At 40.3% G+C, this 23,358-nt stretch overlaps 1 protein-coding gene across 7 annotated transcripts in view; it reads right to left on the bottom strand.

Moving 5' to 3' along the window:
* TAB3 (TGF-beta activated kinase 1 (MAP3K7) binding protein 3) overlaps window positions 1-23,358 on the bottom strand; it is a 94,880-nt gene that overhangs the window by 11,887 nt on the left and 59,635 nt on the right. Inside the window, exons 5-11 of one of the 7 annotated variants that reach the window (XR_003093282.1) lie at window positions 22,170-22,330; window positions 20,934-21,027; window positions 17,723-17,806; window positions 12,537-12,653; window positions 10,661-10,709; window positions 9,895-9,940; window positions 7,517-9,197 (exon numbers count right to left, since the gene is read on the bottom strand). Coding sequence is in view for 5 of the 7 variants with exons in the window: in XM_014518485.2 (XP_014373971.1) it covers window positions 5,828-5,908; window positions 6,920-6,945; window positions 12,537-12,653; window positions 17,723-17,806; window positions 20,934-21,027; window positions 22,170-22,330 (563 nt within the window). In the remaining 2 variants the exon portion in view is untranslated. Of the gene's footprint in view, window positions 1-4,359; window positions 5,909-6,919; window positions 6,946-7,512; window positions 12,654-17,722; window positions 17,807-20,933; window positions 21,028-22,169; window positions 22,331-23,358 lie in introns of those variants that run through there. The other 6 variants (XM_014518485.2, XM_025200206.1, XM_025200205.1 and 3 more) reach the window with 6 other exon arrangements.

A 23,358-nucleotide genomic window follows, 5' to 3' on the forward strand; every position in this document is an offset into this window, starting at 1 on the left:
AACTGTTAGCTCCAAGCAGTGCTTCAGAGCTGAAAATTGGAAAGTTGGAAATTATCCTGCCCAACAAAGAAAATCAGCCAAGGAACAATCAAATATTTAGGACATCTACTTGGGAGAGAGGAAATACATCTTGGGCTGGAACTGAAAAGTAGCGAACTGGGAAAATAGTGATGGAATGTTTCAGGGAACCCAATACTATCTCTGGACTTATCAACCAAAGTCTTGTCTGAATCTCTTGAAAAAAATCTGGATTTAATTTCTGTATGTGTTTGATTATTACAGATAAATTACTAAAATAAGCTTGTCATGAGATTAGCATCTTGTCTAGACACATTGCTCATCTTTTATTTCATCAATCGAGTACAATCAGATATGTATTTTAAGACTAATTAACCCTGTTCCAGTAGAAGTACTTTGCGTCAAGGGTATCAAATGAACAAGGAGGAGGTTATTATTAAAGAAATGACAGGTCTTACCTCTACCACTAGTTTTTGCTTTGTGAACTGCCTAAGCAATTATCATCATGGGATTCAGTGGTTTGTTTCTCAAAACTAGTTATTTTAATAAAATAAAAGGAGGGCAGTTACAAAGCAAGAAAACAAGGTTTTACATTCAGTGAACGATCATCCATTAAAAATGTTACTTACAGTGTGTCCCATTTGGCATACAGACTGAACTAAGTACTTCAGAAGATAGGACACACTTATATACTACCTTTGTTACATATGTCTAATTATTGCAATTTTAGAGCTACTCAAAAAGAGCAGATAAGGAAAAGGTAATTGTTGACAGATTCTTGTTTTATCTACATATGGATTGTCAGTGGACAAAGAAATACTCTGTTATCTAGATACTTCCAAAACAACGATTCTTTGATAATTACGTAAGAAGAGGTACACTTGCAATTAATTTTTTTAAAACTTGATCAGCCATACCTATATATTTCAGTACATTTAAGCCTCAGCTTCTCTAGTGAAGAATCAGACCCCCAAGGTCCATCATCAAAACAACAATATGATGAAGTAAAAATTATGCAGAAAATTAGCTAATTGGGGTGCAAAAACCAAACCAAGCCTCCCTCTCTTCATTCCTGTCACTAAAGGCAGCAAAGTCAGGCCACAAAGTTTTTGTGATCCATTTAAATCCTGACTTCTGGGTCTTAGAGCTAAGCAGAGGCAGAGCTTGCTGCAAAGGTTTATTCCACAAAAGTGATTATTTGCATACATGGTGACTTCCCAAGCATAAGAACAGTAAGCAGAGACTTGATCCAGGTCCAGTCACTCCAGCTACACAATTAGCAGCCATGAGAAACACAGATGGCATAATCAGGGTCATTTCTTAAAAACCTTGGCTATCCTATAGGGCTGTGCAAAGTTTTGGTAGCTAATTTGATTCGGAAATTTGGCCCAATTTGGGGACTGAATTGCTGAATCTGAATCGAATTGGGAGATCAATTAAAAACTCCAAATTGATTTAGAAAAAGATTCAGTGATTTGGCCATTGACTAAACAGGCAGTTGACACAGCTGCCTCCAGCTGGTAAGTCTGTTGGGGTTGGGGAAGGGAAAAGGTGCGGGGGAGGGGCGCACAGGATGCGGGTGCGGCAGCACTTGGAGCGGAAGCTATGCCCTGCTGCCGCTTGCCCAGCTCGGGTTGGGGTGGGGGATGTGGGCACAGCTCACTCTGGGTGGAAGGGGGCAAGCAGCGGCAGTGCAGAGTCCCCACTCCCAGCACTGTTGTGGGCGCAACACTGGAAGCAGGAACTCTGCCCTGCTGCCACTTGTGCAGCCGGCACTGAGGGGGGTGGTACGATGCAAACACAGCTCGCTCTGAGTGGAAGGGGGCAAGGAGCAGGTCGTAGCCCCTGGCTCCCAGCGCTGCCATGCCTGCATCAACACTGGGAGCGGGGACTGTGCTGTTGCCGCTTGCCAGCCGGTGCAGAGAAGCATGGGATGCAGGTGCAGCAGTGCTAGGAGCAGGGGCTATGTCCTGCTGCTGCTTCTCCCCTTCTGCCCAGAGTGAACCATGCCTACATCCAGACCCCCTCCCTGCCCCGGCTGGGCAAGCAACAGCAGGACAGAGCCTCCACTCCAAGTGCTGCTGCGCCCACATCCTGCGCCCCACTCCCCACACCAGCTGGGCAGCTTGTCCCAGCCCAAACCCAATCTCTCCCTCCTCCCCCAACCCATACAGACTTACCAGCTGTGTCAGCTGCCTGTTTAGTCTATGGCCGAATCCCCAAAGTAGTGTCGACTCTTTTGGATCTGATTCGGCCGAAATGAATCAGGACAGTGATTCTAAATTGAATCACTGTCCCCCAAATCAGCTGAATCCAAAGCAAATACTTGCCGCTTTGCACAGGTTTACTATCCTGTATAGTAAAGAGAGAACAGATGGGATGGCTACAAATTGTCAACACCTCCAACTGATAAGAAGTGTCATCCAAATTTAAAATAATCTGTCTAGACAGTAAAACAAAGCTTTATAAAGACTAAATATGGGAGAGGCAAGGGTTTTCTGGGATATCTTTATAGGACTAATTGTATAGTTGGGAGAGATGCAAGACAAGCTTTTCAACACAAACTGTCCTTCTTCAGGAAAGCCTACCAATTTTGTCGAACATCTCTCCTAACCATACAAACAAGCATACTTCAAACAAACAAAAAATACCCCCTTGCTTCTCATACAATTTGCTGGATCGTCACAGCAATATAATATGAAATGTATTTATCATCCAAAAGGCTTTAAGAAAATTGTTGCCCCTTCCACTACTGTAACAGATGTGAACATTTTAAAAAGTTAATATTGAACCAGTAACAGGAGTTCAAGATGTGCTCCACACACACATCCTCTGTGTGGGTTTGCCTGTGCTTTAAGTACTTGAGCTTGTAGACTTTTCTGCCTTTGATATACCTCTACCACATACCCAAACCAATGTGCTTCCTGCTCCTTGGTTTCCTTTCAACCAAGGAGTCTTATCAAGCATCTCACTTGGAGGAAAGACTTAAGAGGGCAGCACATCTCAAAGAACTCCAGTTACTGAATAGCAATTTTGTTTCCCTTCTTGAAGAATCTGTCCATATGAAAATCCTCATACGGGAGAAAACAAAACAGTATGCACATACCTGGCGATGGGCCCTGGAGTCCTACGCAAGTGATGACTACAGGACTGCCTTACCAAACAGCTCAGGAGGCTTCTGACTCGACACAGCATTTAGTGAAGACACGAGTCAAGTTCCAGGTAGCTGCTCGGCATATATCAGGACATGAAAACATTTCATGGGGAGGTTTATGGTAGTTGCCTGGGCTCTTGTGGAATGAATTCTGACTATATAAGGCTTAGTAGTCTCATAATGCAGTTGGGCACAGTCTGCTATCTAGTTGGACAGTCTTGACAAAAAGCAAGTCGCAGAGACTTTCTGAACAGGTCAGTTCTATACAGATAGAAAGGAAAAGAGCTTTACATTGAGAAAGTGTAATGTCTGAGCTCAGGAAGAGTGGCATTTTTGAACGAACATCAATCAAATTGATTTGCTGAAGTCAGAACCAAGGAGGAGGGGGTCATTCAGAATATCTTGACAGTAAAAATACCAAGGATCTGGCATCAGCACTTTGATCTCAACATTGCCCTTCCCAAAGTAATCACCATTGGAAAAGCAAATGTCCTAGACAACGGCCCCATCATGGCTGCAAATACCAAATTCTGGTCCCATTGGAGAACAAGGACTCTCATTGGAGAGAATGAATTTCAGCCCCTGAGGAAACACAGAACTGCCAAATGAGAGAACACATGCCTACCCTACTGGAAATATGGGGATCCACAGTGTGCTTAGACTGAGCTAAGGGATAGGTCCACACACACAAGCTTCAATAGATATTCCAGTATGCTCTTAGATGGAGACTGAGAAGGGGGACAGTTTAAGAATCTTGTTTAGTCAGCCAAATAACTACATTTAGTTAAATCGTTCCTGCTGCTAACAAGACACTCATGGATAAAGGCAATGCATGCCTGCTCCATCTCAAGTCATCCAGCAGCCAACTTGAGAGGTGAAGGGGTTAAGTCTAGATGAAGCATTTTCCCTATAAGTTTCTGGATAAGCAAGCCTGCTGGCAGTGTCTTGGACTTCCTCACTGACATCAGCAGAAACTCCTGGTATCAGAACTGGTCTCAGCCATGTGAGGGCCAATATGATCATTGTGCCAAGTCCTATTTCAAGCTCTGGAGCACTCTGGCAAATCAGAAGGTACACAGAGTTCCTAACCATGGAAAGGAGGCATCAGATGGGAAACCTGGGCAGAATCCTCCCAGACAGATTTTTTTGTTTTGGGGGTTTGTTTGTATGGTTTTTTTGTGTGTGGGTTTTTTTTTTTTTTTGGGGGGGGGGGGGGGGGGCAGTGGTGGTAGGAAAATGACCCATCTGCAAAGATTTACCTTGCAACTGAATCCTTGGTCTCCCATTTGTGGTGTGCGGACATGACTCTGCTAACATACTCCACTCTGGTGTTTTGAAGCCTGAGAAGTGGATTCCTCCCACTAGGTGGTTCCTTTCTCCAGCCAATCATCCAGGGAAAGGCATACTGCTGTACCCAGCTATCTGAAGAATACAACTACCACTGAGAGAATCTTGCTGAAGACATTTCAGACTGCTGAGGATCTTGTAATGGAAGTAGTAAAGACCCACCAGGGAACAACAATTTAGCCCTCCCTGAATGACTGGTTGGAGAAAGGCACCTCATCTCAGCAGGGGATCAGAGCCTATTTGCTCAAATAACTCTCATTCTAGGGGTGTTGTTAACTGACAGAACTCTAAAATGACTATAGTTTAGAGGTTAGATTTCATAGGAGATAATTTGTACTCTATGGGCTCATCCAGATAAGCATGAACATGCGGTTTGTGGTGCCACAAACCACACATGGTAAATGTGCAACTGTGTGCTGTACTGCAAATCTGCAGTGTCAAAATTTGATACCAAAAAACCCAAAACAAAACAAAAAAATAGGCTGTAAAAAGCAGTATGCTCACACAGCAGCAACGTATTGCCAGAAACAAAGCCTGGCCATCCAGAACCATGCTCTGGCTGCTGGCCAGGTTCCATGCAGCTGTATTGGCACCACTACTGCCCCAGGAGGCCCCCAGAACCCCATGTAAGGCTACTCCAGCCTCCTCTGCCCCACCTGGGACAATTTGGTGTATGTCAGAGAGAAGGATGCCAAATGAAAGGGAATTTTGTTAACCCTAGAGCTAGCAAGAACAAAATCTTCTAGACAAAGCAAAATCTCATAAGGATGATCCCTGGAAAGGGATAGCACAAAGGAAGTTTTGTGGGCAGCAATAAATCGGATGGCATAACCAGCCATGATGCTCTCTACAGTCCATAGGAGTTGCTTCCCCTCTTCCCTCCCCCCCTCCCCCAAAAAAGGTGGGAGGGAAACATATGGAGGAGAGAACAAGGAACAAAAGGAAAAGAAAAAAGAGTGGTGAAAGGCAGCTACAGCAATAGTTCTTCAAAAGGGCTCCCAGAAATGTGATCCAACAGAAAGCATGCAGTTTCAACCTAGCATACCAGAGGAACTAAGAAGTAACAAGAACATAACAATAATGCCCCTAAAGGGCACAAGGGAAGGCAGGACTTGAATTGTTAAGACAAAAAAGTTTGACCTTGTGTACTGAAGGGCATGTGCACCCGCAGCAAAAATATGCATATGGACAATCCCTCAAAAGAGAATTTTAGCTTGTTGAGGTTTTTGTATTTTATTGAGCCTTTCTGAAAATAGTGCTGTGCCCAGTGGTGTTCTTGTCTATTTCTTCCCTCAAAAATCGGACAATTTATAGAGAAAATGGACCCGTTTTTACTACCAGGTAACATGAATTTTGAAGTATGAGCAGCTCTTCAATTATCTGTTTCACCTAAAATAAATCATATCAAACCATTAAATAGATTATTAGTTGAAATTACACATTAAGGAACAAGAGAAGTTTAGAAATCAAGACATGCCTTTCCATATTACAAAACTTGCTCTGCCAGCAAAACCTGCTTTTGCAATTCAAGTATCTTCAAGTATTAGATTTCCATCTTTATTTTATTATTTTTATTAAATAAAAAACTATGTTGTGATGGTATTAAAATTATACAGCACCCCCTTTGAACAAGCTGCATTTAGCTCTTAAGTTGTGTACATTGAAAATTTGCCCCTCCCCCCACCAGTAAACCTAAAAAAGGGGTATGCACCAATTTTATGTCATGGGAATAATGAATTGTGCTTAACCTATGTTAAAAGAAACACTTGAAGATGGGCCTGTGTATTTCCAGATAGAGGAACTTCCTGGAATGCTGGCCCCTTGCAAAGAAACTTAATTAGCTGATGTACACAGTAGAAATCTGTTATGGACATATTTTTATGTTGGCAAATTTTTTTGCAAAAACCCCCAACAAATCATCTCCTTTTCTGAAGGGAAACTCTGTTGATGACTTGACCTACCCTTACTTTCCTGAAAACAACGTGACATAAGAATTTAGCAAACCTTACAAATTCACCTGTTTAAAAACAAACCTAGTTCCTTTCTTGAAAAGGAACTTCAAGAAATAGATATTTAGTATACCAGAAGTGAAGGAATGACCCATGTAAAGAGAATGAAAGCCTATAAGGAAATCTTGAGACACTGAATAGGGATATGGGACCGGAAGCCAAGGGGAAGAAGCGTGTATCTGGAAGTACAAAAGGCACCACCGAGGAACAAGAGCTGTTTGCAAAGTGGACAAAGACTCTGGGACTAATTTTTGTCTTTGTCTTTATATTCACTAGATATCAGCATGTCATTACTTACAAATCACCTCAGGAATTGAAAATGTGATTACATCACTGTCTATTCCTCCCAATACATTTACTCGAAGAAGCTATAATTAAAACAAATACTCACCTGGTGCCACACATCATACTGAAAATCTAAAAGAAATAAAGACATTCATTCTCATAAAATCTACCACACCACAGGACAATTCTTTAAGCTTTAGAGTATACAAAACCAGGCGCTACAGAAAGCACTTTGTACAGTAATACAATACTGTCAAAAGTCTTTCTTAAGAAAACAGGAACGTTTATATACAATTCAATCTAAACTTTCTCATTTAAGCCTTTGGGGAAAAATCTCATAATTGTAATAATTAAAGGTGTTGTTCTGAACAACATCTGTTAACAGTAGTTCTTGTTCTCCTACCCCTTTGGTGTAATAAATTTTATTTTAATATCTTTCAACAAAGTACTTCAGTGAATTAAAAATTAAATCAGATCTTTCTCTGGAATATAAAACACTTCCTGAAATTTGTATAAAAATAAAATTGGTGAAAACTTCGTAAAACTAATTATTTACATACTTTTACTGACAAAACAAGCTTGAAACAAAAATTGTACTGAATGGGGTAAACTAAATTACATTTAATGATTGAAATACTATGTCAACATGAGGAATATAATTTAGTAGAATATTCAATTTTGAAGTGATTATGGAAAATTGATACAAAATAATTACAAGTTCCATTTACAAAAGTATCTAGCTAAATTCTGGTTCATATAGTTCAAATTCTGTACAGGTTTCCCTCGCCAACCACTGGGGTTAGGTTTCTGAAAGTTCCCGTGGCTAGTAAAACCATGGTTGGCAAGACAAAAGGCTTATGGGAAAAATGGCAGGTGGTGGGCTGATGTGCGGCCACAGAAAACCATGGTTACTCAAAAGTGTATACCGTGGTAGCCAAAACGGTATATAGAATATTAAGCACGGTTACTCAAAACCGTGGTTGGCAGGGGAAACCTGTACTACCATCCAAAATGCTTCTTTTTGGTTAGATAATGAAGGCTCTTTGCCTTTGTAGTAAACAAATGTAATGCTATGTGGAACCAAGTAGGAGAGGACACCTTTGTTTAAATCAAGAGGATGACAGCTGTTATGGTCATAAAACTGACTTGCAAAAAGAAAAGAACAGAACAGAACAGAAAAGGAGAAGATTTTACAAAATTTACAAATGATGTTAAGGTACCAATTCTGCAGTCTAATCTACACAGGGCACCTATGCCCATGAAGGGGCTCCAGATACTCTAACGGTCCACCCCCTGGAGATCCAATTGGATTTGGAGCCCAAGCTCAACACAGAGCAGTCACTCAGAAGGAAATACATTGATGACCAATACGTGTGTTATAAAGATTACACTTAAAAACAGCTGAGTGTCAAACCAAGAAAACACAATCTTTCATAAATGTCTTCTACTACACACGAGAACAGATGCAGGATGTGATGTTTTCTTAGTTTATTCATTTATTTTTGCAGGAATCTGCAACTCTTTGAGTATGCACTTTCTGGAGGTACCATGCATACCTCTTAATGCCTTTGTACAATTTTATTTTTTAGTAGTAAGTTCATTCACAGCATACACAAATCTAAAATGTAGAGACACCATATATACAGGATTTAACAAGATCATGTCTTGTTTTAATGAGAAAACGTAACGGTTTCACACAGCAGGAAATATGAATCAGATACATGGGTACCACCATAAATAAATAAATTTTCAAGAACACAGTTAAAAAAAAAATCATTTCAAGGTCTTGAGAATCTAAAATGATAATATTGCATTAACTCCACTGACCTCTGATTATTCAAACAAATTAAAAAATTGCATTAATATTTATGGACATAAATAGCAACGAAAATGCCCCAAACTAAAAAAATATGGTAAACTGCAATTATGGCCAACTTTATTTAAAGTTAACATTTTGGAAGAAAATAAAATAGGTGTAGCATGCAGAGGCAGTACTGACTACATTTTTTTCTCCTTTCTTTCATTATGGGGATTGGAGATTCACTGTAGGAGCAGACCATATAAGTTTGACAGTGCCAAAAAAGCTGTTGAAGTATCTATGAACCCAACCTTTCACCTCTTACTATGAAAGCCATTTTCACATTCTAGGGTATACCACTAAATTTAAAAAAAGGCTTGATATGAACATAATTTCATTTTTAAACATATTTAATATTCTCACATTCTAAGTTTTTTAAAAATATTCTTTATTTTTTGCGATCCCAATTTCAACTCTTAAATATTCCTAAATTCAATTCCAAAAGATTTTACAATCAATCAGTGTAAAACTCTGTTGCCATTATAAAGTCAAAATGCGAGACGTGTAACTCAGACAGATACAGTAACTGAAAGAAAAAAACATTAAAGAAAACACGATTTAGTAGCATGTTACCTTCAGGAAGTACTAAGACTGAGACCAGCTCTTTAAAAATTATTACACTTTCTCATCATACCTCCCATCTCAAGAGATAACACATACTCACACATCCCCCACCAGAGTCACGCACACAATTCATTCTGTTCTAAGACTATATCTTACAAAGCATTATCATTTACTTCTTAGCCCCCTTCTTCCTCTCTCAAACAAGCAAAAGTTGATAATTACATCAAATTAGAAGCATACCCAAGTTAAGGATTTCTTTTGGTTTACTACATTTTGAAATATTTTCCACAAGCCGCATTCTAACAAAAACTTTTAAGAACTACAGTAGTATTTCTCCAATTTAAGGGAAATCATCTTAACAACCTACAAAATAGAAAATAAGCTTTTATAAAAAGTTAATTTGATTTTGTTGTTCATCTATTCTGAATACCTAATGTCCACATTGGTTACCAACTGTACCATCTATTAGCACAGCTGAGAGAAAGTTCAGTTATTAAAAAACAAAACAAAAAAATACTAGTGCATAAACTCAACACAACAGCATCAGCACCCCACCATCCACACATACAGACACAAAACGTTTATACAATACAGTGCATTTTATATGCCAGCTGACATTAGGGTTTTATGTGCATTAAATAAATATTACACAAACCAACCTTTTTGGCATAAACTACAGTTCAGTTGGGGCACAAGAGGTGTCACCTGCTTTTAAAAGGAAAAATGCATGATCTAAGATTTCAAACACAATCTGTGTTCTCACAAACTAAAGATATTCAAGTACCACAAAGGTTTTACTATTAATGTTTGAGCATGGACCTTTCCGAGTAAAAGAACAAACAGAAATATTTAATACTCTTTGTACAACCAACAAATGAGAGTAATGAAAAGATTAAATACTATAGGATTTTTTTGTACTTCCCATGTGACGGCACTGCCACTTTTCCAAAAGCATCTCTCAGGTTGTCCTGTGCTTGTTAACGAAAACTATGAATGTCTCCTTACACCAGTAACCATGCAATTGTGATTATTAGAGCTCATAGAATTTATGGGCTGCATGCATTTTTTTTAAAGCAGCATTTTCTGTTTCAAAACAAACTGGCATAAACTGTTCAAGCATGTTACCTCTACTCTCATTGGCTGACTGTCCTTTTAGTTGTTATCATTTTATAATCCCAGGATAAACTAAAACTGTTAACAATTCAACAAAAATAGGACTGAACAAAACACTAAAATCATACAAAGGCAAAGGCGTCATACCAAAAAACTATGGAATTATCAGTACTGAGTAACTGAACATACAAACAGGTAATGACATTGTCATCTCTCAAGGAAGAAAAATATTTCAGTTTATCCTTCTCCCTGCCCCCTAATCCCCACCCTCACTATCCATTTATGCAGGCAAAATGACAAATATTTACTTGCATTTTAAGCTCCTCTGGAAAGTGGGGTTCTTTTTCAGACACACTGGGTTCTTCACAGAACATCAAAAAGCCATTATGAATGTATAAAAAGAACATTTTAATTCTGATGCCTTTGACTTAATTCTGCTTATCAATGCTACACATTTCAATAAGTCTGCTAGCAATCAATTAAATAGCTTATTTAAAGATTATGCTTAAGATCTGAAGAGTTCAGGAACATATTTCAATATCATACCAGATAAAATACAAGTTCCTGACATGAGTCACAAGATCACAGTTTTGTACTGTTAACTTTAAAAATTGGAGGGAGGGAAGACAACAGGATAGCAATATGGTCAATATAAGAAATACTTCCCCTCAAATGCTGTGAAAGTATTCAGCTTTAAGTAACAAAGTTCTGGTGAAAAAAATTCAAACGCACTGCACCAGCTTTGACCAGTACAAAACCTACCCTAATTCAGTCACACAATTTATCATCATCATTCAGCTGCCCAAACCAAAAAGTTTTGATTTCACAATTGAGTACTTTATTACACCAACCTGAAGCATTCAAACAAATTGAACATCACCTTATTGATACAGTATTCATGTGCATAAAAGTACCAGTAGGATTTTTAGTTTGCAAATATTCTGTATTCTTCACTTGATTGCAAACATTTCCTGACCAAAATTAAAAAAAAAATGCCGTGTGCAAATTTTTGAGGTCTGGCATCTGCTATTTTATACAGGCTGGTTTACAAACAAATGTGCAAAGAAACCTTTATTGAAGAGCTAATATTGATTAATTGTTTTTCAGCTAACTCAGGTTTGGGGCATAAAGTACCTTCTGTGCTGTAAACATGAATTCTTCACAAAATTGGAAGCTGAAAAGGCCTAAGTAACAGGGCGCAAACACTTCTCATACATATCCATGGCTGAGCTCAAGTCTTCCAAACAGAATTTGGAATAGTTCTGCATTTGGCATACGTTCACTGCACTGCTACAGAGCACAGTCTCAGAAGAACGTTGTATATAAAAGCATACTTTACTTTTAGCTTTAAAACACAATGGCCTAATGAAATCATGCAGCAGTATTTTCATCTGTAATATGATAGAATTAGTTCTTAGTTAATTACCAGTGTTGACACAGGTTGGTGAGCACTGTACAAGCAAAAGGGATTGTAAAATCACCTCTGATTGTACTTTCGTAAGGTAATGTAATTCCTCATTTACTCACCTAAATCACAATTCAAAACAGCACGTTTTGTGTAGATTTAAATTACCCTGAAAAAAGCAGCAATTACAAATACCCTTCTCTTTGTTTTCTGTGTGTTGCAAAATGTATGGTTGCATTTTCCCGTCTTCCTTTTTCAGTAGTTTACAATCTAGAAGCACAGGGAGCCTTTGTTTCCAGTTAGCTGTGGCCAGGCAAATCAGCCCTGGCTCTTCAGTTTTTCTGGATACCTGTAACATTTCACACTGTGACTTATAGGTCTGAACTTAAAAAAATTTAAAAAAATAAAAAATAAAGTGAGGGTCACTGAGCAATAACTAGAGCCACAGGAAAAAAACAGTAGCAGCTTTCTGCCTCTGTGTACATTCTTCGGAGTGAATCCTTCTCTGGGTTAGGGGATCTTTTCTGCCTTGCTCACCACAACGGGATAAGAAAAAAATATCCTCCCCTCCCCAATTATTCCTTAGTGTGGCATGAATGGAAAGAGATTCATGTGTATGTCCCCTTTTCCAATTTGAAAATAGTTGGTTGGCAAAGGCCTGGCAGGCACTGAAAGGTTCCCCATGTTTCCTTCTCTTACGGCTGTTGGCTCAAGAGCCCGTTTTCAACCTAATGCAGCCCCTTTCTGAATTTCAGGTGTACCGCGGCATTTCACATTGCTCACAGCGGTTTAGAGCTGGGTGGTTCAAAAATGTGCAGCTATCACAGTTCCATGGAGCCCCTTCAAAGTCTTCATCTCTTGGCTGAGTCCGTGGCATTTGTTTGGAGCTGGTTTGATGCTCTACAGAAAAAAAGTCAGGTCATTTTTCAAATAAAGCCTTTATTAAATAAGAATGATCTAAGATTATATTACTAAATGGTAATATTAATAATAAATATGCTATATTAACATGAATCTGGAAATATTACTAAAAAGCTGCATATTACATTTGAAAGCATAATATATATATTTTTCCATTTTCACTATAAATAATAAAAGCTCTATTCCTGCACCTATATAGAATCATAGAATGTTGCTATATAACAGTGGTTGCTACTATTATTTGGTTATTGGTACGGTTACAGTTGAAATTTCAAAATGCTTGTCAGGAACATTCTTCTATAACCCTCTTGAGAGTTTAGTATGCATTGGTTTAAATGCGCCAGTCACCCTCCCAAGCTTTCCATTTTCCATGAACATTTTACCTGCAAAGTCACTTTGAAAATGTTTCTTCAGAAAAGATGCATAGAATTAAAGTCTGTCACAAACTTCCCTTTTCAATATGAACATACTAATGTAGACAATTTCCCCAATTCAGCAAAGACCACCCCCTTGCTTCCTGCCAAAAGATCCTGAAAGGAAGCAATGTGGTATTCGGATAAGTTCTTTTTCATAAATATTTTAGGTACAATAGCATGAAGGAGGCTATGCAGATATTTGCAACATTCCTTTGCCCTGATGGTCAATAAGTGATTAATTTGCTGAAACTGTATCTAATATTACTTACTATGTTTTGAATTAAATGGTTTATTAGTATTTATATACCTTTTCCTATTATTATTATTTTGAAGAGATGTTATCAACTAGCAGGCATATCCAGAAGGGGTGCAGCAGTGGGGTCACACCCTACTTTCATTGTATCGCACGTAAGCTTTCATTGAGGGGTCTAACCAGAGCCCTGCTTTTGCACAGATCCACAGACCAGAGGACGAGCACAGCTACAGCTGCTCATTAGGCCCACGCGAAGTGGCTAGTATTCACTTCAGATTCGGCTGATTCAGGGAACAGCAATTCGATTCAGTGATTCGAATCACTGTCCTGAATCAATTTGGCCAAATTTGAATCGGAGATTCGTCCGCTGCTGAATCGGCCAAATCTCTGAATCAAACAGGCCCCATCCCCTGCCTGCTCTCCCAGCCCCGTCAATGGCTGCCCTGCCTGGCCCCAGCGTCCCGGCTTTTTAAGAAAAGGAAAAAAAAAGCCCTGCACTCATTGGCTCCTTCAAGGCTGGGGGGGGGGAAGGGGGGCCATCCCTGGTGCCCCACACTCCCCTGCACTGTATAGGGGTGCTCTGCCACAAGCCCCAGAGGCCCCGATGGCCACTACAGCAGCCATTGAGTGCTGGCCATTTTTTTTTTTTTTTTTTTTAAGTTCCCGGATATGCTGGGGCCCAGCGGGGCAGCCATGGGGCGGGGGTCAGGGGGCACAGGGAACAGGCAGGGGTTCCCTCCACCCTCCTCCAGCCCTTCCCCTCCACTCCCTACTTACTGGCATGGATTGCGGGTCCAGCTCCCTGCGGCAGCAAGCGGGGACTGCCCGAATCACCTCCGAATCGATTCGGAGGCTTTGGATCAATTCAGACCGTTTTATTGGTCTCCCGATTCGATTCGATTCGGATATTCGGCTGCCAAATAGGGCTAAATCTCCTCCGAATTGAATTAGCAAGCGAATCTTCACACAGCCTTACTGCTCATTCCCCTCAATTCAGCAGGGAGGGGAAGAGAAGAAAAGGGTGAAGAGCAGAAGCATTTACCCCATGGGCTCCACAGCCATGCAAGAGAAGAGGTTTCAGCCAGACCCTGACTTGATAAGCTGGTTACCTCAGAGCTAATTGCTCCACAGAGCCCTGGAAGGAGCCAACACTGATCAGGCAGTGAGCTCAGAGCTCATTGTACATGTGTCCCTCTTGTCTTGTTCCTGAATTCACTACTAGCAACTAGCAGCATCTGAGTTAACTATCATTTACAAAGCATTTAATAGTTCTCCTTTCTACTGCCTCCTTTCTATTTAATTATAGACCTGGTGATTATTTCAGAACATTAAACCGAAAAATATTAACCTCACAAGCTGGAAAATGATCTTTCAAAAGCCCGATTTTTCTTCCTTGAAGAATGTTTTCAAAGAAGATGTACTAGCAATCAGAATTTGTTAATATAACCTGTACTTTCAAACAGCTCCCCATTCACATGCCAGTGTATTTCCATTACTTTAGCAAGTGTCATTTAAACAGTTGCCAGTAATTTCTCGTTCATATTCCTTATTAAAGATGATGGCGAATTCATAATGATATTTACCTAATGGTGTGCTTTGTTCAGTACCCTGGCTGTCCACTGTAGAATGCTTCAGAGGCAGATACATATTTTTACATTGCAGCTAATTTTACCATTTGAGAATAATTATTTCAAGATAAGTCAAGAACTAAAATAAAATAAAAATGTGCCAAAAACCACTGAAGCAGGAGCTGGCAACCTACATTCAAACAGGTGTTGGTAACCTGCTTGGTATATGGGATCCAGCAGCATGCAGCTGTGCTGAGCCACCCATTTCCTCTGTAGCCCTCCTGCTGCTCTGTCATGCCTGTGCTTACACTCACAACAGAGGGACTGGCTGCAGTGAGGGTAAGCAAACACAGGTTGGGCTCTCTGGGGGATCCTTGATATGCACCTGCTGCAAACTCTGGTCCCTGGTGGCAAAAGGTTGACCTCTACACTAAGGGATACCTGTCTGTTCCACAGGTTCCAATCTGAGCACTCTGATACCAGCCTTTCACTGTCAGCATCCTTTGGGTGTCTTTACACATGCGCTTAAAGGAGGGAATGAGGTTATTCACAAACTAAATTAAGTCTTCTGTGGCCCTTAGCAAAGTGGAACCCCACACTAGAGAAGTTGTGACAATGCTGTATAGAGGAAGATTCCTCCATACAGATCCTCCATTGCCTATATTGCCATAGCATCCCTGAACTTTACCTCTGCATCTATGTGACTTGGAAGAAAATCACATCTCCTTACCCTAATTCCTGATTGACTGTCTCTATCTGGCCTCCTGGAATCCTGATGCTGTTTACTTATCTTACTTGCTTCCTAGTTTTTAGTCTCTGGGTCATGCCCTTAGGCTTGATGCCCACCTACTGACCTATGGCACCTAACTTCTTCCTAGCAGCCAACTACCTGCTAGAGCTATTGCTGTAGTCACAAGCCCAAACTGTTCCGAGTATGATGGACATCAATGAAAACAATAGTAGTTGCTGTGATTGGGCTAAACATAATGCTGTTGGCATGGATTAGCCATGCTGCAACAGTATCACAACTGCCAGATCAGGCCCCTCATCTTACTTTAGCTGTAATTTCTATATGCAACTTTTTCAATAAAGAACAAAAGGATTTAAAAAAACAAATGCTGATCAGTACCTACATCTCTCTTTTCATATTGACCTACCTTTCAAGAACACTAAAGCTTGTGAAGCCATTGCCCTGTACTGCTCTGCTGGAAGGCACCAGGACAAAGACAGTGAAATATAGGTGTACCTCTGTTAAAAAAAAATATCTGACTGCCATATTCTAATGCTCACCATCCTCTACTTCGTGTTCCCAACTCCCTTCCCCAAATCATCTACTCCTATTGAAAGTGATAAGAATGCACTCTAATTGGGGTGCACGATACATCAGTCCATATCATATCAGCATCCGTAAAAGGAAAATTGACATTATCAGCAATTGGCTTTTTTGGCTGATAACTTTACTGATAAATGCCATGTGCATGTGCACAGCCGCAGTATGCATGCGGCCAGGAACACAGCCCATCAGTGTGGAGACCAGTGCCGGCCGGTAAGTCTGTTGGGACAAAGGGGTGGGGGGAGGCAGATGGGGGGCCCTGCAGTGAGGGAGGAAGTGGGGCTAGCACAGGGGCAGGTGCTACCCAGCCAGGAGCAGGGCGGGGTGCGCAAGGGAGCCACGAGCAGCTTGCCCAGGGGACATGGGTGGCTCTGGCCACTGCACGCACCCCCAGGCGAGGCATGGGGGGAGTGTGTTGCCCGGATCTGTGTGTGGGGCAAGGGCAGGCTGCCGCTGTGTGCTTTGCCCCAGATGCCAAACTTCCTTGCCCCAAAATTTGCTATAGCCTACCCAACACTCGCCTCACAGCGCCGCTGCCACCTGCCCGGAGTGCAGTCCTGACCCAAGCCCCCGCCCAGAAGAGCCAGGCATGTCCCCTGGTCCCAGCCTGCCGAGGCAACTCACCTTCATCCTGTGCACATATCCAGGGGGCACATTTCCTACCCCCCGGTCGTTCCCTGGGGGTGCGTGCAGTGACAGGAGCCGACCCTCTTCCCATCCCCTGAATGAGCCACTTGCATCTGTGCCCTGCCCCAGTTGGGCAGTGCCTGTCCCTGCCTCAGCCCCACTCCCTCCCTCACCACGGGGGCCTTGATCTGTCCCCCACCCCCACACTTTTTCCCTCTCTCCCCGCCCCTTTCCCCCCAACAGATTTACCAGCCAGACGATGCTCTCCAAGGTGCTGGGCTTACATAGCAGCAATTGGATTGATATTGGCCAACATGGCTTGTTAATAATCATCCATCGGTACCGGCCCAAAAAAATCTTTATTGGTGCACCCCTATGCTGTAATAAGTTCTTTAAAACGGGATCTAAATTAATTCATATTATCAACTGAAAGTTTGAGAAAACCATGCAAAATACAAATGTTCAGTATTTCTAGAAAACACTCACCTTTTAAAAGTGTAAATATGGATTGAGGAGCCTTATCTATAAATAAACAACCCACAAAAGCCATAGATCTTCATAGTAACTACTACACTACTCTGCAAACACAGTATCGCCAGAATTGCTGCTGCTGTATCAAGGTAAACCTGTTTAAATATTTTAATGGCACAGCTTATAAAATGTATAAATAAAGTAACGTGTTTCCTGCTAGTACGGACTGCGCTGAAATAATTTCAGTAATATTATTACTGAAGGGAACTCTCATTCTGAAAGTGAAACCTTGCTGAGGTCTTATTCAGCAATGTGCTATTGTCTCACAAAACAGACAGATGCATATTATTGCCATCCTTGGTGCTTATTTGACAACTCACCTTTTTTACATGGCTTTGGTGGCACAACAGGACCAGGCTCTATATTATCATAAAAGTTACTTGTGGCTTTTGGATCAAAGTTCCCTGTTAAGAGAAATAGAGGAGCAGTTAGAAGAAATATTAGAGTTTACAGATGCTTGCATATTGACTTAACTTTTTCTCCCTCCATATTTTCCTGACTTATATACATACCATCCTATTGCTCTCTTTTACTTTTGAAACATCTTACTTTATGGAAGAAATTGTAGCAGACTGCTTAACAAATCTGGAAATTATGCTACTCTCTGTAACTATATTGATCAATAAAGCTACAGTATTTTGTGCAAAGCAGTGATAATAAATTCAGGTCTAAAAATAATGCCCAAAAATTTCTAGAAGCAAAATGAAGATAAATGAGAGGCAGTAATGTAGTTAAAGAATTTTGGTTAAATTGAGGTCTTTGACTAAAAGGAAAATTAATCTAGATAAGCAGACCTAAAATTACCTTGGTAACAGTACTGTACTAATGTTCTAAATGTAAGGCTTTATTATACATGTCCTTTCCACATGTGGACTCCTGAAAGGTATACTTCAATAGTTAACTTGTTTTGTCATATAAAGTTTCAATACTTCCTCTGACCTTTTGGTCTAGCCTCCTGATTTTTTGCTTTACTTGCTTTAGATTAAACTTTATCATCTCTTCCACTGCTCTAATTTCAAAATGTAATTGAAATTCCAGTAGGTTAGTTGTGTTTTACAAAGACAAATGAATTCTAATACAAGCATGTGCAAGAATTAAAGGAATTACTTCCATACCCTGGATTAAAAAGGCAGATTAAAGTGATCTTGGATTTCAGTAGCGATTAGCCCCCATCTCTGTATAGGTTCTCTTTGTGCCCTGCTTGATATGAAACCATAGGCAGTTTCTATTCTTTCTACAATTTCATTTATTCACTGCAGTTTCGCTGTACATTTTTCATTGCTTTTGATTTTTTTTCTTGCTCTGTTCTCCATTCTGCAAGAATACAATTGACTAATTCATTTTATTTGTTTACAGATTCATAGATATTAGGGTCAGAAGGGGCCTCAGTAGGTCATTGAGTCCGACCCCCTGCCCTAGGCAGGAAAGAGCACTGGGGTCAGACGACCCCAGCTAGGTGCTTGCCCAGTCTCCTCTTGAAGACCCCCAAGGTAAGGGAGAGCAACACCTCCCTTTAAGTAGGTTGTATAAAGTTGCTGATTGGTCTTTCTTTTCCCATATTCTCAGACTTTGGACCTGGCTCACAGACTTAATTTTGTGGCTAAAAGAGATTGCAAGTGTTTTGGTAGAGATTGTTGCATGTCAAATTCCATATTCTGATAATCAACTTGTCTTAAGTATGCTCAGTTACAAAATGAGATCACAGCCCCCACAGAGAATAAGAGTCACCTGAACACTTCAGGAATCTGTTTCACTGTGCTCTGTATGTTTCCTAAGACTGTTTCTCCATTAGAGGAAATTTCTAGGCCGTGAACTTTTAGTCTATTTTTACAGGTCAGGTTTGAAGTACTCAAGCAGCTAGCAAAAACCCAACACAGTCAAATTAGCCCTTGACCTTTAAAAGCATAGAATTCAACATAATACAACTTTGTGATAAAACCACAGAAGTTTCCTTCGCACAGAAAATCAAGTTCCAGTCGCACTTCCACCACTGCAGGTGCCAATATACCAGCTCCAAATTTAATCTTTGTAAGAATTTCAGTGGTACTGAAATTCTCTTTCAGGGGTTTTGAGCGTGCGCTTAAGGAAGAACAGCAGTACAGAAAGAATCCAGGACCTTGAAGTGAAAGTTTTATGTCAAGGTTTTATTTCCTTTAACAGACTGATGCTCCTTTAATGGTCTCAGATTTTTACACATCAGCATGCAGATGTCTGCCAGGTAGTTTATGTACATATAACAACAATAATGGCATGACATCTGAGAGATTTAAAGTGTGGGTCAGATGTGTGGTGTGGTGTGGAACTGGTCCGCAGGCTGGATCAGGCCCATGAACCCCCTTCCTTTTCTCCTTCCCCTCACCCAGCACACCTGATTCAGTGACCAGTTCAGCTAGTTTGGGACCTGCATAGTGTGCAGTGTGGATCCTGGAGCAAAGGCCACCCTACCCAAACAGTGTCATACATAGTGCCCGCTCTGGGACGCATGACACACATGGTACCCACTCCAGATGGATCTGCATTGCATGACATGCTCATAGGTACCATGTGACATGAGTCCCACACTGGCTGTAGCAGGTCTAGTTGTGCAGCGAGAGTGGTGTTGTGTGCAGAACTGCTGCCACTCCAGTAGGACTACAGTGCATGTGGCGCTTGTTCTAGCCACTGCGAGTCACAGACCAGGTACTGGATCAAGCATGCTGGGGGAGAAGGCAGGGTCTGTAGGCTAGATCTAGCCAGAAGACAAGCCCTGTGTGGGTCTGATCAGTCCCAGGACAGCACAGGTGCTGTCCAGTGGGGCTCCATGGGCCAGATCCAGTCTGCAGGCCATGTTTGACACCCTGATTTAATGGACACGATTGAGACTGATCCCCAATCCCAACAAAGAAATGTTATTTAAAGATGCTGTTTTTAGTTGGTGATACTTTCTTGATATACCTATGATTATAAAACAAAGTATTCTTAAACTTCTTAGATTATTAGTTGCCATGGTCTTTTTGTTACCTTGGAAAGCTGGCCCACATGTTAGCAAAATGTGAATACAGCAAGTGTGTTCAAAGCTTTAAAGTGGCAGCTGTGACACAGTGAGATTACAGATGCAGCAATTTATTTACTACCAGTGTCACAAAAAGTAATAGCAGACGCATGTTTACTTCTCTCAGGAGACATGTTTACAACAAAAAGCTATAAATATATTACGAAGTTGAACACTTTGATTCAGAAGCATTATCTGAGTATATGCATCTGCTACTTGATTGTCTTGACAAAGCTCTTTTTAGCTACAAATTCCAAATATTAATTTATTTAAATGTGGGCAATATTTAATATTTTTATTAGCAAGCTTTATTGACATAAAAAATCATCTAACTAGTTCGTAACTGGGGAAAGGGAGGGGAAGATAAGAGGTATCATTCATTCTGAAGTAATGACTTGGTAACAGTAAAATCCAGTTTTAGTTGAAAAGAAAAATCCCAAGCTACTAGTCACACAAACTGTATTAAACTTACATTTTACAAATAATAACCAAGTCTATACCTCTCGACTGAAGGAGGTCAACTTCTTTCAATGTACAGTCAACATTTATCTGGAGCTGTCTGTTCAGGCTTCTCAATCTGGTCATTTCCTCCGGCTAGTAAGAGAGGACCCAAAATAGCAATTGTGGAAAAGTGAGCATCAACTCCAGCACAGATGCAACAATCTTATACAGTTTTTAATAATGTTATCAGGGAACAGGCAGGGTCACCATATGTGGGTATAATTGAACCTGAACCTGAATGAGAACAAGAATGTTTAATGACTGTTTTAATGGACTGTGCATGGGGCATTTAGGGAATGAGTAGGGACTAGAACAAATTCTAGTTAGTTAAAATGATCAGGTGTGCTCAAGCTTTTAAAAAGACAATGACAGAAACAAACTTATGATGGAAGTACTTAGATGCAAAGGATGCCTGCACTATATTACACATTCAGCTGCATATTGCCTTTAGTATCTTTGAATGAAGCAAATTCTGTTCTTAGTTAAACCAAGGATGACTCCAGTGAAATCAGTGAATCCAGTTTTATATCAAGCTCAGAATTTCACTTGAAGTTTGTGTTAACCATATTACCATTTTCACTTCTGTATAAAGTCACAAGTAACATTTTTTTCCACTTCAGGGAGATCTGATATCACAGAAAAACTTACAGCCCAATATAAGTTGGGCTAACACCCCTGCTGCAGAGAACTGATAGTCTTAAGTAAGGAAACAACTTTTCCAATGTGACATTTGCATAATTGAGTGTGGATGTTGGCCCTTTCTATACTAAAAAGTTACCCATGTCTAATAGCAGTGATTAATAATGGGTAAAGCTAAATTGATTGGTATAACTTAGCAACAAGCCTTAGCATACCCAAGTGCACCCAGTTAAAATAGAGGGCACAAGTTTTGCCTTAAATAACCTTAGATTTTCCACAGGTAGGAAGTGGAAGGAAGTAGTTTAGGAGTACAGCTATATTCCAAACAGTGAGAGTAGCCCAGCTTACTGAAATTAGTTTTTAACAATTGTTGTGGGGCCTGCACAGCAAGCTCCATGTATGCCAAAACAGGTTTCCTGATTAGACCTTATTTTCAAATGTGCTCGCACAATGTTTTGAAAGCAACCATTGCTGTGGAGCAAAAGAAAAAAAAAAGAAAGCAGGCATATATAGGTTTCTCTATGTTCCTAAAAGATGCCCCAAAAATATGACTCATTTTTTTCTTAAAGTACTAGATAGTAGCACAAACTGCTTACTGTTGGGATTGAGGTTGTACAGCTTACTCTTCTAAGTCGCCTCTGAATCAGATCATGCTCCATACCATTAACTTCAGCTTTCAGTCGCTCAAGCTCCTCTTTCTCAAACTTCAGTTCTTTTGCTAATCTCTCCATCCTTGCTCGCTGATGCAATAGCAAGGCTATAGTATTACAGGGAAGAAATAGTTAGCATAATAGCTGGCATAAAGATAGAAAACTCAACTCTTACACAAGTGACCTTTCCAAAAAATAGGTGATCGTAAACATGCAGCTGAGTATCAGTGTAAAGATGCTTCATGCCAAATGATCTATGATTCAGCACAATAAGGTCTTCCTGAACAAAAACTGTCTTAGTAATTTGAAGTTGATATTACCATTTTGGTCAATGCTTCTTTTTTGTATAGGGTCTTTCTCCTCTCAAAAATACAAAGGCACCTGTACAAGGAGAGAGCTTCTCAGGATGAAACAGCAACCTAATTATAATAACATTGCACTGACAAGAATACACACCAGAGGCAAGATTTACAGAGTATAAAAGATGCATGTCACAGCTGGTGTTTAAAAATGTCATCTGATTACTCACAAGTCCTCAAACATTAACCAAATGTCAACCTCATCCTTTGCAGTACTAATGCAGAATATGCAATTAAGTTTTTAAAATTGCTTCTGGCCTTTGAAACAGAGCAACTTTAGATTCCAAAGGCCATAAATTCACTTATGTTCACAGGCAAAAGTAATAAACTTGGAAAAGTCCTGATTAAAGTAACACACATCTAAATAGTTATAATAATGTGACTACAAAGAGATCAATTCCTCTAGGATTTAACTCCACAATTCCATTTCCAAAAACCTTGCTCAATTTACAATTTTCCTCAAACGTTTGTCCTTCTTTAGGCTGAAATTTATCACCTAGAGTTGCAAGCAAAGAAATCTGTCATTATGTTGAGCTCCCGAGGCAACTCTTGAGCAGGTTCATTTTCCAGAACAGAGATCAGAAAGAATTTTCCTCAGTATTTTACCTTGATGCCACAGAGGTTTAGTTAACCCAGATGATCAGTCTGATATCTGCTGCTTTCTACCTTCTTGACAAGAGGAATGCAGAGGGGAGGGCAAAGGGAAAAGAGTTTCGCTTCTGGTATTCATCAGGGAAAACTGACCAAATAACAGTTTTACCTGCAGATTGATTCTA

Source organism: Alligator sinensis, unplaced genomic scaffold, assembly GCF_000455745.1.
Source record: "Alligator sinensis unplaced genomic scaffold, ASM45574v1 scaffold746_1, whole genome shotgun sequence".
In the NCBI taxonomy this organism is placed as follows: Eukaryota; Metazoa; Chordata; order Crocodylia; family Alligatoridae; genus Alligator; species Alligator sinensis.